We start from the raw sequence: 15,450 nt of genomic DNA, 5'->3' as shown, positions 1-15,450 counted from the left end.
GGAGTGGCGTGCCTCGGCAAGCGACGGTGCCTCCACCCACCCGCTGCTGCTGCCGCCGGCAGACTGTGCGAGGCCCAAGCTCTCTGTCAAATACACGGCCTAGTCCATTCGCAGCATCATCATCAACGCCATCTACACTGTCCTGGTAGGGGCTGTTACTGCTAATGAATTATTATTAATGTATTTCTTCCTATGTCCTGCGGGCATGCTTCGATATGACTGCCCGCTATTTGGTTATTTTGTTTAATAAATCACTAAAGACCAGTGTGTTTCCTGATGAGTGGAAACTGGCCAACGTAGTCCCGATTCACAAAGGTGGCTCAAGTAGTGCATTTGGTCAAACCATGGTCTGAAAGAACAGTTAAATCACAGTTCCAGTGAGAAATGGCATGTGGAAAAAATTAACTTTTTGTAGTTCGTTTTGCAGGTAAGTTTGGTATCTGCGATTAAGCATAACCGCATTTAGACTGCCCGTGTGATTGCAGGTCAGCCAACAGGCGGCTGATTTGAAAAGTTATTATATATAAGAAAACTGGTGATTGGAAGGTGGTACCATGACTGAAATGTCATAACATAATGTGAGTGTATAAAGTAAATGACCTGTACTGAAAAGAGAATTGGAGTACTAATTAGTGGGGAATCGAACCCTTGACCCTTGGATTGCGAGTCAGACACTGCACCCCTAGGCATGCAGACATGTTTTTACAGCTTGGTTAAAGCAGGGTTTTATATGTGTTTCGTGCAGTCTTCCACATATTGTGGTAGCTTACAACTGCGTGTATTGAGTATGTGTGAGATAAGAGAAGCACTCATTAAGGGGAGCAATGATTAAGTGAGAAGCAAAGTGCATGTCGCTGAGGAACGAGTACGCGAAAGACTCTATGCTTGTGTCGCGTGCTAAAGTGTTTCATGTGATCTGGTAGTATTAGCATAGCACGTGATTGGATGATATGCTAATGAGATCAAGTAGAGTCTGACGGCACCCATTAACACTATCGCATCATATCCTTAAAAGGTTAAAGGTTCCTCAAAATTTCTTGCACTTTCTGGAAAAAGCATCCTCACCTTGTCATTACAGTGCATACTGATTGAAAAGATGTCTTGTACACCAGCTTGGCTTGCATGCCACTTTTTTTTCAGAAAAACTGTCATATGCAGGAGGGTGCGACTTGTAGACTGCAAAGTATGGAACAAATTTTACTGTCGTCTAGCACTGGGCTTACGCATCCGGCACCGTTTGAACAAGTAGTATAGCTAGCTGATTGCATGCATACTCGCTCGTGGAAATTTCATGCACTATGCAGCTTCGATGAAATTCTCAATGCAGTGAGCTGTCCTCTGGCCTAATATTTAATTAATTTATTTAATTTAATATTGTGCATACCTAGCTCTTACCTTGCTGAAATGCACCAGTGGGAGCAGAAACAGCCTGCATATGGCTGTGAACACTCACAGGCAAGCTGGGAGAGCCAAACGGCTATATGCTAGACAACGTGCTCCATCTGTCAAAAGTTCACTGTTGCTCTTTTGCATTGGAAAAGGGCTTGAAATTTGTAACATTAAACTACCAGTATTTATTAAACACCTGAGAGATAGGGGATGAATGGCCATCTTGATGGTGAGTGTTAGTCTAGAAACTGAGAAAAAATACTGATGCTATTATGGTGGCAAAATCTGTCAGAGCATGGCAGCTTGTGTCACTTCGTGCTTCCTTTTTGGGAAATGTCATTTACTGCGTTTGCTGGTTTTTCACAAAAAAAGCACGCTATATATTTGTGATATGGATGGTGTGAAATTCACTTGTAACAAAGCAATCACTGCTAGCTGTACCACTCTTGTAATAAAACTACAGCGAATGCTTACTAGATTCGAATCGGTGACACAGCACGAATTTGTGCCATGTAGAAGACGCCGACGAGCGGGCAGTGCCACGGAACGGAGCTCTTGCACTAGCCGAAGAGACTACATGACATTTTTCTTGAGGGTGCATTCCTGTTAGCATGCCTTACAGCTGCCAGATTTTAAATAAATCTCCTGCCATAAGTGATATATGGGCCATCGCTCATGCGAAATGTCAGTCTTCTTTGTTAATAGTGGCCCTCGATGTGTGTGTGCTCAAATTCGATCTCTAGTAAACGGTATGTGTCGAGACTCAAAAGAATTGTATGTAGTCTTTTTAGAAGTTTTGTTCTAGGAGGGTGACTTTTGTGCATCTGTGTGTCACATTCTGCTGAGCCAAAAATTTAAGGGTCGTGTTCTAAATTTTGCGCAGGCCTCGTGTGCAATCCCTTCGTCGCGTCCAGAGGAGACCGGAAGAGGCACAATGCCCACCGATGTGAGTGCCTACAAGTGATATTAGATGTGATGAGGAAGACATGGGAAGCTGTGCTGCATTTATTTAAGTTCACTGCCAGTACTAATGACGAAAACAGCCAAGAAGGTCCAGGAAAGGCTGTGCCTATTCATTGTTTTAAACTTTTATAGGATATCTGTGCCTGACTTGATAAGTAATGCCTTTTTATTGCCATGATCACACAGAAATCGCATTTTTCGCTTGAGCGTGCAGAGAAGCTAATTCATGGTTATTTTCTCCTGGCCTTTCAGTACAGTAGAACCCCGTTCATACGTTTTTCACCGGACCGGGAAAAGAAAAGTAACAGCCGGGAAAACGCAACAGTGAGGAAAGCACCGAAAATTAATGAAAACAGTGCAGCTTTGACTTGAAACAATTTATTTCCGCAAATCGACCCTAGGACTTTAAAAAATCGAGAATGGTGGATTGCAGTTTCTTTCGCTCGCCTGAAAGAACAACGCGTTTCTCAATAGCAAAGGCCGCATTGCTGTCAGCGTCACTTTGCGGTGCGGCCACACCGCACGCAGCAGTGCTGTGCAGTTCACGCGCTCACTGCAGTCCACGCTGAAGCGACGTTGTGCACAGCGTCAAGCACTGAAATGTTCGTAGGCTGCTCGCCGCGCTGCTCCGCGTAGGCCGCCCTGACTGCCTGTCGACTGCGTTTAGTACGTCCAGCTTTTCCTCAAGGGAAAGTGCCTTCCGCTTACCCGACGCTATCACGCCATCAAACACGATAAAGATGTTGTTGCGACTGAGAGAAGGATGAAAAGGAAATTGCACGGGCCTGCCAACTGGCTCCAGCCGAGCCACCACCGCCGCCACTTGCAGATAGAGGAGAGTTAAAAGATAAAAAGAAAGAGTGAAAGAAAAGAAAAGAAGCGCATCGCAACAACTGCGTCCGCCGAAGCTGACGCTGGCTGGGAAAAACAGATAAGCGACTGCAGCCGCGCGCCTCCTCGTCACCACCTCCCACGATAAAGATCGCGGCATTCGGCGTTCGCGAGGCAGATAGCCATCTAGTGGCGGCTTCTCCAACTCGCGTGCGGCTTCTTGCAGCCAGTTCCGTAGCCAAGCCTGGCCAAGACTCGTCAAAAATCAAAATGGCGGTTGGCGCGCATTGTCCGGGCGGGTTCGGGCAGCCCGGTTGCGACGTATCATGCGGGATCGTTTCCTCGGCTACGACGTAACAGCGGGGTTCCCAATACATTGGATCCTATGGAAGCTATGCCGGGACCCGAAGAAAACGACGTAACAGCCGGGAAAACGCAGCAGTGAGGAACGTAACAGCGGGGTTCTACTGTATATCGTCAAGTATGTTACAACTTCACAATTTCAAAAATGGTCCTCTTCACTGGCTTAATGGCTTTTTATGGTTTCATTCTTTATTAACTAGGAGATTTTTTTACATTCTAAGCACTTTAAGCTTTTTATTAAACTCGTCAGATACAAGATAGATTAAAAGCTGCGTTCAAACTTGCACGTCTGGGTTTCTTCCTTTTCAGCTCCCCTGAAATTGAGGATTTGTCGACGTGCTCGGTCTGAACTTCAGGGGTGAGTATCTATCTAAGCATTTTATTTTTAAGAATGCTGCAGTCGACATTTCATTAAATCAGCATATGCCATCAGTTTCAGGGCAGACTTCCAAAACTTTTAAAAAATAATTGATTGTTTATGCTGGTTTAATGTCCCAAAGCGACGCAGGCTATGAGGGACGCTGTAGTGAAGGCGTCTGGAAATTTCAAATATCTGGGGCTGTTAATGTGCACTGACATCGCATGTTTCATGTCAGCAGCTGAGTGCCGTAACCACTGAGCCACTGCGGTGGTTCAAAAGTTGTTTTTTAGGGGTAAAGTATGGCTTTTGCGGCCTAGTGTCACCATTGTTGGCGGGCACCGGAAAGCTGATGTATTGTCTTGAGTAGTGTGCTGGGTAACTAATTTGCACGTGTGTTCGAATACACACGTGCACGTGTGTTCGAATAGTGTTCTAATTGCTTCTTCATTCTCTTACTGCTTTTTCTCGTCTTTAATACCGTCTTGGTTTTTGTGTTCTTATGTCTTGGCAGTGTGGGACGCGGCCATGGGGAATGGTTCCCTCAGTGAAGAAGTGGGGACCATCCTTCGGTCCATTCTAACCAGTGAGAAGTCGGGGATTCTTTTGCGCCGGCTCGACGGTAAGCGTCCACACGAGGTTTTTGCACTGAAGTAAAATTGAGCCGTTTGTGTCTTTCTGAGCAGTCGCTGTCGGGGACCGTTCGATTCGTGGCGTCGCGGTGATTTCGAAAATTTTGTTCAGCTTACTTGACACGCTTGCGTGCGCTCTTGCAGAGGCTTGAAAGTTCTGAATTGAATGCATCGTTGAATGACGGCGCAAAAGACGCCGACTTGAGACGCACTCACGTACGGTCCTTCTGACTGCGGCCAATGTCAAGTTTTCACGTACTGCATACGACATATCTTATTTGTCAAATCCTTTTCGGGGAGTTTTTTTTTTCATTTTATTTCCTATCTGCTTGCTTATCTGCAGTTGGCGGATAGGGCGAGTTTAGTCTCAGTCATGCAGTGGTTCATTGTGGCAGGCTGTTGATATCAGTACAGGAAGTGATTTTTTTTTGTTGCTGCCTGGGCTCTGTGGATTGTGTATCTGAAGGCGAAAAAGATACATAATATACAGCGTAAACGAAAGCTTGCAGTGTTCTGTGTGCCTTTGCGGCTTTCATACTTCTTTGATCAGTTCGTGGAAGCTAATAGGGGCCTGTTGGCTTGCATATAGTGTACTGCTTGGCTTGAAGCCAGCCTGTCTTGCTTTCCGATCAGTATACTAGTCAAGTGCTATTCGACACTGGTGTGGTCACACCTAGACTACTCGTGGTTGCCCATTTTGGTGGCTAGGTTGCTGTGACATTCGGCTGTTGATCCCAGGATCACAGAATCGAATTCCGGCTGCTGCGGCTGTGTCTTGATGGAGGTGAAGTGCAAAAATATCCTGTTACGTGCGTTGCCAGCGCAATAAATATCCCCCACATAACCTATATTAATTCAGATCCCTCCACCACGGCTTCATTGCCCACGTGTTGCTTCGGAGCGTTATATGCATACCTGCCAACTCTTCCCAATTTCCCGTAAAATGTACGAATTTCGACCAGTCTTACGATTTTACGAATCTTACTTGAAATTTTACAAAAATATATTATATGCGAAAAAAAAATGTGACAATGTATTAAAACTACACTCTGGTACCGTGCGCCGCCACGAGAGGGCAATGCGTGTTTGTTTGCCCTCGCGCGATCATCATCACCATCAGCAGCTGGAACGTTGTAGTGACTTCTATCGTCTACTATTGGGGCCGCGAATCCATATCCAAAACTCAGTAGCACCTCCGCTAGGCCTTTGCCAACCTGTTGCCTTTGTGCGCGCGGGCAGTGCTGTTTGGACTTCTTGTGTTGGCCTCGCCTTTTGTGCCATCAGCTACCGCATCCGACACAGTGCGACTGCCGTGTTTTCTGTAGCGGCGTCGCATTACAATGGCGGGCTCGAAGCCGCGACAGTACTTTCAAGTGTTTTTGAAGTCGTTCACATCGGAATTTCCGTGCTTCGTGCCGTCGAAGAAAGGTGAGAAGTTTGGATTTTGCGCCACGTGTGCGTGTGATGTGAACATTTCACATGGTGGCAAGTCTGACATCAAGGTCCACATCGCTTCGAAAAAGCACCAGGGATACGTGCGAGCCGCGGACAGCCAGCCAAGCCTGACAAGTTTTGTACGCAGCGACAGAGACCTCGGTGTGATTCACGCAGAATGCCTCTTCACGGCGTTTTTAGTAGAGCACAACATCACGCTGAGTGTCAGCGATCATGCTGGACCGCTTTTCCGGAAGATGTTCCTGAAGTGCGAAGAAGCCAAATGCTACGCCTGTGGATGAACAAAGACAACTGCAATTTTTCGGGAAATGGCTGCCAGCGCGGAGACTCCTTTGCTGGATGCGTTAAAAGAACAGGTATTTTCGATCGCTGTAGATGGCAGTAACAATAGGGATACACAGCTTTACCCTATTGTTGCGACATGTTTCGTTAAAGAGACTAGGCGAATTGAAAGCCGCCTTCTTTGCCTCTGGACAATCCAAGGGGAAGCGAGCGGCCACAAGATTGGAAAGCTGATTCTGGCCGAGATCAAGTCCCGGAATTTGCCTCTTGGAAACCTACTGGCTCTGTCTGCGGACAATGCCAATGTCATGGTCTGCAAAATAAACAGCGTCTCTACAGTATTGAGAGAGGCTCAACCAGCTTTGATTGGGGTTGGTTGCCCGTGCCATCTCATCAACTTGGCCGCCCAAAAAGGAGCTTCATGTCTTCCTGTAAAGGTTGATGAGGCTTTGATTGATATTTTTTTTATCTGAAGAAAAGCTCGAAAAGGAAAGTTCGACTTCCAAAGAGTTCCAAAAGATGCATGATGTCGAGGTCAGGAAGGTGTTGAAGCATTCGCCGACACGTTGGCTGTCTTTGGGGAAGTGTTTGAAGAGGCTGCTGGACCAGTGGAAACCACTTGTTAGCTTTTTTTCTATCAGAAACAAAGCACTGCAACAAGCAGAGCTTGTTTTTAGAGCCTTACCAGATTCAAAAGACTTTTTCACAAACCCCCAAGAACTCTGCACCAACACCAAAGTCTGCTGCACACCTTCCGAAGACTGCTGCAGACCTCGGAAAAAAACACGCCGACGGTGATGGACTCTCTCTAAAGAGAAAAGGAGCTCACTCTGGACTTCAAGCAAAGAAACTGAAACTTCATGCCGAGGAATCTGGAGAAGCCACCCACGTGACCCATGAAGAGCGCCTGTTTCTTTTTTTGTCATCGGAGCTAAGCAGGGCATGCTGTCTTTTTCTCCAAACTGTAATACCACTTTTTGAGAAGACAAACTGCCTTCTTCAGGCACAGGCTCGTCAGATTCATGTACTGAGGGCCCTCTTAAACCACCTTTTCGAGGACCTCCTGACTAGATTTGTGCGCCCAGGTGTTCTCAAGGGATGTCATTCATTGCTGGAAGTTGCCTATGGAGCTCAGGAGAACCAAAAAGATGATGAAGACATAGTCATTGGCAGCACAACCTACTCTGTAGTTGAGACGCTGAGCACAAATGAGAGAGAGCAGTTCTTCTCTGCCGTACGTCTCTACTTCACAGTAGCATGTAATTATATTCGCCACAAGTTTCCTCTAGAAGACGTCAACCTCAAAATGGCTGAAGTTGCTCAAGTGCAGAGTCTAGAAACTGCTTCATTCAGCAGCGTACGTCATTTTATTTGGCATTCCCTGCTATTCTGCCCCAGTGGAGTGGCAAATCCAGAGAAGAGGCAGTCGACGCACTTGAAGTGGAGTTTGCCAACTTGCAGGCATACAAGGTTCCAGCAGACATATTGAATGAGCCAAGGTGCGAGGCGCAGTGGTCACAATTGGGAAATGTTAAAGATATCGACGGATGGCTCAGATTCAACAGAATTTCAGTGGTTATGCTGGGCATCCTCTCCATTCCCCACAGCAATGCTGAATGCGAGGAGCGTAACTTGCGTTTGGCACCTGCTTCCGTAAAACTGTCCGCCTATATAACTCTTGTCCGTCCTAAACTTGAATATTCATGCTCAATCTGGGACCCCCAACAAATTAACCTAGCCAAAACCCTTGAGTGCGTCCAGAGCCGCGCGATAAGATTCGTATATTCTGATTACTCATATCATACGAGCGTAACAGCATTGAAAACAAAAGCTAACCTCCCCAGCCTTGAATCCCGTCGAAAAATAGCCAGACTCTGCCTTTTCCACAAGTTTTATCATTCGCATTTCAGCCAATCCGTTATCACCCCTGCATACCGCCTTTCACTTCGCATCAGTCATACAAAAGCCGTTCATACACCTCGAGCATCTACTTCTGCGCACCTAAAATCATTCTTCGCCCAGACCGCAAGAGACTGTAACAACCTCCCCGCTGAAGCTTTCATCCATCCTGGCCTGGAATACTTCAAATCATTTGTCACTGTTTTTTTTTAATGATATGTATGCCCACCCCTCATATAATGCCCCTTAGTGGGCCTTTGAGGTACTAATATATAAATATTCAGCACTGTCAACAAAACTCGAACGGAGTTTCGCTCATCTGTCTGTGAGAAAACACTCTAAAGCCTGCTGATGGTGAAAGGGCACCAGAGTGGAACATGCTTTGAGCAAACTTGCACAGAGAAGTTTCTCAAGCAGGCAAAGTCTGCAACAGCAAAATCATTGCAAAAATAAATTGTAATCCAATGGGCCGATGGAGTTTTCGCTCATTACTCTCTCTGCAAAACACTGATTTCACTTGCAGATGTGAAATGTGAGTAAGCTTGCCCCAAAAGCTAAATCGTAGAAACTTCAAAAAAAAAAACGTGCTGCACGCCCCCCCCCCTCCGCCGCCGCCGCGGCGGTTTTACCAATTTCCAAATGGTCAGGTTGGCAGGTATGCCGTTGAGACTGAGACCACTATCTCCACACTCTCTAAGGGTGGGAGGAAGCATAAGGGTGAAAAGAAGTGACATTGACGAAGATGCGTTCAAAGAAGGCGGAGGTTTGAGGACTCTAACCATGCTTGCAGACATCATTTCATACAGTTTTTAATGGTGGCCCCGATGATTATACATCGGGATTGGAAGGTATTTAGACGTGAGATATACAAGTATCTTAAGCGTACGCACAAATCGTGGGGTAACTGACTGTGACGCCGGCCAGAAAAATTAATGAAAATATTATGAGAAATGCCCTCTCATGAATGAAAGGGTGCTCCCGGATACAATACACAGTAATTTATTCGAGAATTCTTAACACCTGCGGTGGTTCTGGGCACGTCGTTGGCAGATGTTAGTAGCTAAGATACGGCAGACATCCTGTGCTTGTTATTTAGCAGAGGGAAGTGCAAGGTTGCTCCAGGCGCCAGTTGCAGTACGAGTAGTGAAAGGAATAAGGGTTGGATAAGAATGCGGGGTGGGAGGGGGTGGATTTTCGGAAACACGCAAAGTGACTAGGATCATTTGATGTGGAAAGCATCTGAGCCAGAGTGGGGACAACAGTGAGGTACAATTCATTTCAGGTGCCTAACCTCTGTTATAGCTTGACTACTTGGAGGAGAAGAATCTAGCCCCTCGCTAAATTTTAGAAAGAAAAAAGTTATGAAATGCAGGGAGAGTGGACTTCGGAGAGTATAGAGCACACTTCAGAAATATTCACTGCCGCGAAAAAAAAAGGCAGCCAGAATGACGTCGGAACTTCATAAGTTAATCCAAATAAAATTTGAATTTCCAACACTTTGCAGGTAAGCACTTCATTTGGGGCGCAAAAAATCGCCGCTTAAAGTCAGAATGACACTTCGTCGGGACTGGAAGAAAGACGGCGTTATTACAGCCAGCTCCTCGAGCAGGAAAGGCTGAAAAGGCAGTAAGTAAAGTATAAAATAACTAGTCTTCTTGTGCATGTCAAGGGATGACACATCGCATCGGCATGTACTGAATCGCTTGTCTCAAGGGTAAGGGAGGACGAATTCAGTGCTCCTGGACCGCTGCTAAAGTGGTGTATTGAGTTCCCACTCACAGACCGACACTCTACGAATAAAGGCTATAACTGGACACGCTAAATTTGCATGATGGCCTTTTGTGGTTAGCAGTAGGTGCGAAGTCGCGTCGACAACCTCAGCACACGATACTTATAGATATAATATCTCCATGCGGGGCAAATCTAGAGTACCTCTGAATTATTCTTTGGAAAAATGAAATGAAGTTTTCATTTGAACAAAGATGAACAAAATTTGAACAAAGATGACGTAAAACAATGAGAAAACAGTGAAAATAGGCCAGCCGGCCACGTGATGAGTAAGTGACATATGCGACTGACACGTAGACCCGCCGATCAGATGCAGCGGCAGTAGGGGAGGGGTCAGTTGAAAGGCTCTGAAACACCTTGCTTCTTAATTTGGCGAGCCCTTCATGGTGAAGCTTTCATGCTCGCATCCTACTCCGTCACCCACACCTGCGTATACAAGTTGATAGGTGGCTATTGCTTACATTCTTTCAGACCTTAGGCAGCTACCATGGCCGCGGCCAATAAGCTGCATAGCTCCGGCGGATCAGGAAGCTCCGCACCGCTAGGCGGCGTGCAAAAAAGTGAGAAAAGGAGAGGGAAAGGCGCGAACACGCTGAAATTCAAATTCTGGCTACAGATAACTGAGCTTCCACAAAGCGCATTAAAAAAAATCTTGCTGGACAATATTCCTAACGCGGCGTGCTTTAACATCCCATGCATACCGCCGCTTTATTAGGGCGCCATTTCAGAGCTCCTTTAAGCGCTGAGGACGATATGGCGTTGATGCGGTGCCTTGTGATTCTCTGGTATCGCAGGCATTGCTGAACGTAACAAAGTACGCTTGCACAGGATTGAGTAGTCTTGATTACTGGCGCTTTTCTGGTTATAGCAAGCACTGGAGGAGTTTCTTTAGGAATTTCAAGCGATGCGAACAATGCGAGGACAACAAGCAATGCAGAATGACAAAATGGCAGCGCAAAACGAAAGGACTGCGCAGCTCCGTGCGTATCGTTCTGCGTTTCTCATCCTCGGCTTTGTACTGTTGACGATTGTTTCGTGTTGTTTAAGCATCTAAACCTCGCCAGGTTTTACTTGATCGTAAGGAAGTTTTCGCCGGCCTGTTTTTACCGCCTCAGTTCTTTGCTAAACGTCAGACATCCGCACCGTATAAAAGACACCAGGGGAGTGCGTGCGAAGATGCAGCGTAGCACCGCCAGGAATCTGTTTTCGTGGTTCTGTCTGTCCACTTCGGCATCAGGCCGCAATATGCACGGTTGTGAGGTCTCTCCAGACGGCGCACTAGCGATGCGGCTGGGACGGGTGACACGCTTCGCTTGCAGCGTGGCGACTGCGGTTTCGCTGCAAATGCTCTCCGCCAATAATCGCTCCAGCCGAGCGCAGCTTCTGTGTTAAGTTTAGCATCATGTTTCTACTCCCCGTGAACCTATGAGGGTCCGCGTCCGTTTCCTTGTTGTCCGCCGCAACGCTCATTTAAAACAAAATAATCTACCCTGATGAAAATTAACATAAATTCTGTCTAGTGAAAGGCCTGAGCACAGCGAAGACAGCGATTTGATACCTTGCGTGTAGAATGCCCAGTGCCTATGCTTTGCTTTAATTTCGTGAAAACTTTTTCGGTACAAATTCTCCGTTTTGGCACGACTCTGATGGTGGCCAAAGCTGTGTTATGCATTAGAAGTGGGGTGCATTTGCGGCAATTTGCGGTAGAGTTGCTATGAAAATGTTTCGCATTCCTGGACTCCTGGAGGTATTGCAAGCACTACGCATGCTTTCTATGGTAAGATTGAAACACTGTTCCGGAATCAGGGAAGGTTTTAGACCTCCCATGCCCAGCTTTCCTAGACATGTACTACTTGCGCCATCTGTCGGCAGTGGCGGCGACACGGCGCGTAGCTGAATGGGAAGGGGTACAAAAAAACCGTAAAACGTGAACAAAAGCACCTACAAAAAATGACCCAGGGATTTGTGTAGTATACACTTAGATGAGGAATGTGTCAAAGTGCTGTTCTGTGCTGTTAATACACAAGGTTCCCAGCGCGTTTGAATGTTGTACGATGCTGCCTAGCGGTGGGGGCCGCATTTTGCCCATATCTCAGACTCTAAAATTGTATAGCGCCGCAACACAGATAGATATCAAAAATGACCCTCGGTTTTAGGAGAGGTGCATAACTGGACCCCCGGGACAGTGGGTTTAAGTTATCAGCGTGTGGCTTGGAGTCGAAATTTCTGTCTGGTGTAACGCAAAAACATTTAATAGTGTACTTAATTTTGAGTAGGTGTGCTCAGAGCTCAAATTATGTGAGTAAAAGTTTTTTTTGGCTGCATAAATGTCCTGGTACAGCATCCTTTAATGAATAATCAAGGTAAGCACCACTTTTGTGCATAATATGGTAATCTTTTGACAGATATCGTAATGGATTGTAGCTGGATGTGGCCCTCTATTTTCACTACATTTTTTAATGAGAGAACTTTGGTGTGTGGAGAAATAATATTCGGAATTTCAAGTGCGTATACAATATGTGTGTTGCATGGTTGAAAATCATTTGGATAAATTTATATTTGAGAACTTCCTAGCATTGAGTCGTGTTCAAATACCATGCAGACTTTTATAAATCTGACCTTGCCAACGCCCAATACCTTTGCAAATAAAAAAAATGTTTTAAGACCCATGTCCCCCCTTAATGTGCACTTAGGTCGCACAGTACACGGCCCTGCAGAATTTCGCCTCCATCGAAATTCGACCGTCGCGGCCGGGATCGAACCCGCATGTTTCATGTCAGCAGCTGAGCGCCGTAACCACTGAACCACTGCGGTGGTTCAAAAGTTGTTTTTTAGGGGTAAAGTATGGCTTTTGCGGCCTAGTGTCGCCATTGTTGGCGGGCACCGGAAAGCTGATGTATTGTCTTGGGTAGTGTGCTGGGTAATAATTTGCACGTGTGTTCGAATACACACGTGCACGTGCACGTGTGTTCGAATAGTGTTCTAATTGCTTTTTCATTCTCTTACTGCTTTTTCTCGTCTTTAATACCGTCTTGGTTTTTGTGTTCTTTTGTCTTGGCAGCGTGGGATGCAGCCATGGGGAATGGTTCCCTCAATGAAGAAGTAGGGACCATCCTTCGGTCCATTCTTACGAGTGAGAAGTTGGGGATTCTTTTGCGCCGGCTCGACGGTAAGTGTCCACACGAGGTTTTTGCACTGAAGTAAAATTGAGCCGTTTGCGTCTTTCTGAGCAGTCGCTGTCGGGGACCGTTCGATTCGTGGCGTCGCGGTGATTTTGAAAATTTTGTTCAGCTTACTTGACACGCTTGCGTGCGCTCTTGCAGAGGCTTGAAAGTTCTGAATTGAATGCATCGTTGAATGACGGCGCAAAAGACGCCGACTTGAGACGCACTCACGTACGGTCCTTCTGACTGCGGCCAATGTCAAGTTTTCACGTACTGCATACGACATATCTTATTTGTCAAATCCTTTTCGGGGAGTTTTTTTTTCATTTTATTTCCTATCTGCTTGCTTATCTGCAGTTGGCGGATAGGGCGAGTTTAGTCTCAGTCATGCAGTGGTTCATTGTGGCAGGCTGTTGATATCAGTACAGGAAGTGATTTTTTTTGTTGCTGCCTGGGCTCTGTGGATTGTGTATCTGAAGGCGAAAAAGATACATAATATACAGCGTAAACGAAAGCTTGCAGTGTTCTGTGTGCCTTTGCGGCTTTCATACTTCTTTGATCAGTTCGTGGAAGCTAATAGGGGCCTGTTGGCTTGCATATAGTGTACTGCTTGGCTTGAAGCCAGCCTGTCTTGCTTTCCGATCAGTATACTAGTCAAGTGCTATTCGACACTGGTGTGGTCACACCTAGACTACTCGTGGTTGCCCATTTTGGTGGCTAGGTTGCTGTGACATTCGGCTGTTGATCCCAGGATCACAGAATCGAATTCCGGCTGCTGCGGCTGTGTCTTGATGGAGGTGAAGTGCAAAAATATCCTGTTACGTGCGTTGCCAGCGCAATAAATATCCCCCACATAACCTATATTAATTCAGATCCCTCCACCACGGCTTCATTGCCCACGTGTTGCTTCGGAGCGTTATATGCATACCTGCCAACTCTTCCCAATTTCCCGTAAAATGTACGAATTTCGACCAGTCTTACGATTTTACGAATCTTACTTGAAATTTTACAAAAATATATTATATGCGAAAAAAAAATGTGACAATGTATTAAAACTACACTCTGGTACCGTGCGCCGCCACGAGAGGGCAATGCGTGTTTGTTTGCCCTAGGGTGCCTCGATGCCAGCGCCGCCGTTCAGGGTGGAGACAACATCGCGGGCGCCGCCATATTGAATCACACGGGATCAGCTGCGCTAGCGTGGGTAACGGCGCCGCTCTTGCTCTCGGCGGGCGTGAGAGTGCTTTTGACTAGCACAGTCTTTTTCATCAACATCGCACTGCGTATCTTTTCACTCATAACAGCCATTTTAACATCCGAGGGTCGAAGACGTAATTGCATGACTTAATTTTACAGCCCCAGGTGCTCGAGCTTGAACATTTACTGTTCCGTCTGCTGGATTGAAAAACGCGCTAATATTTTAAAGATCTGTTGGCAGGCAGGTGCTGCTGCTCCATGCGGGTAGAAGAAATTGCTGCCTCTTTTTTTTCCACGATATTTTGGATTTTTATTCCCGCGTTCTGTAAACGCCCGCGTGTCGTCAGCCGCCCGAGCGCTGCGGCTGGTTTCGCTATCGTCGCGCGGGCTGTTTCCGTTTCTTTTGCTCGCAAAAACTGCTGTCTGTCTGCTTTCTAATCTTTCAAAGGGTAACTGCGAGTTGCTCGCCCGTTTATTGCTCACAAGGGCGCAATTACATCTGCTTATGGGGCGGGCGCTGGTATATACAAATGATGCCGCCGTATACCTACGTTGCCACTGCTCCTGTGTTTTCTTTTTCGAGGCCAAAGAAAACGAATCGCCCATCGTTGGCGACAGCATAAAGGATTACTGGAAGTTTCTCACTCGTTTCATTTTTATGAGGGGAACCTCCGAATGTCCTTGCGTGCGCTCGCATGCACACTTCGCTTGCGCCATGGACATGCGCACCGGTTGCTCTCCTGCGATTCCTCAGTTTGTGAAACACAATTCTACACATATTTTGTCATATTTATTTGATTCAAGCCAATCGGTATTCATTAATAAAACATGCATGTAAACCTGCTCAAATAGGGTGGATTTTAGTCATTAAAAAACTGCAGTAATACTGAAAATTTTAAATTCGAAATCGAATTAATCGGCATTGAAAAATCACGCTTTTCGAAAAAAAATCGACCATAGAGGGTTTTGTTTAAAAAAACGCGGTTTTTAACGTTGGCTATCCGCGTATTTCCTATTCTGTGTACAAAATTGTGTGCTCATGGGTTAGGCTGCTCGAAAAATAACTCCTACCTAAAAGTTGAACTTCATTACTGATGAAGACAAATATGTAACACAGCTTGTCAGCCTA

The 15,450-nt window shown here is 46.1% G+C and overlaps 1 protein-coding gene across 4 annotated transcripts in view; it reads left to right on the top strand.

The window, feature by feature from the left end:
* Positions 1 to 116: 116 nt before the first annotated feature.
* Positions 117 to 15,450, top strand: part of LOC149357424 (uncharacterized) — a 61,238-nt gene continuing 45,904 nt past the window's right edge. For 3 of the 4 annotated variants that reach the window (XM_089584649.1, XM_089584646.1, XM_089584647.1), the window contains exons 1-5: positions 117 to 145; positions 2,273 to 2,335; positions 3,856 to 3,904; positions 4,419 to 4,526; positions 13,022 to 13,129. In XM_089584649.1, the coding sequence (XP_089440775.1) occupies positions 4,433 to 4,526; positions 13,022 to 13,129 (202 nt within the window). In that variant the 5' untranslated portion in view covers positions 117 to 145; positions 2,273 to 2,335; positions 3,856 to 3,904; positions 4,419 to 4,432. Of the gene's footprint in view, positions 146 to 2,272; positions 2,336 to 3,855; positions 3,905 to 4,418; positions 4,527 to 9,676; positions 9,799 to 13,021; positions 13,130 to 15,450 lie in introns of those variants that run through there. The other variant, XM_089584650.1, reaches the window with a different exon arrangement.

This window comes from Amblyomma mixtum, chromosome 3, assembly GCF_055824585.1.
Source record: "Amblyomma mixtum isolate Tamu chromosome 3, ASM5582458v1, whole genome shotgun sequence".
Classification (NCBI taxonomy): Eukaryota; Metazoa; Arthropoda; class Arachnida; order Ixodida; family Ixodidae; genus Amblyomma; species Amblyomma mixtum.
Note: the sequence above shows the minus strand (reverse complement) of the source record. Positions and strands in the feature narration are given on the sequence as shown.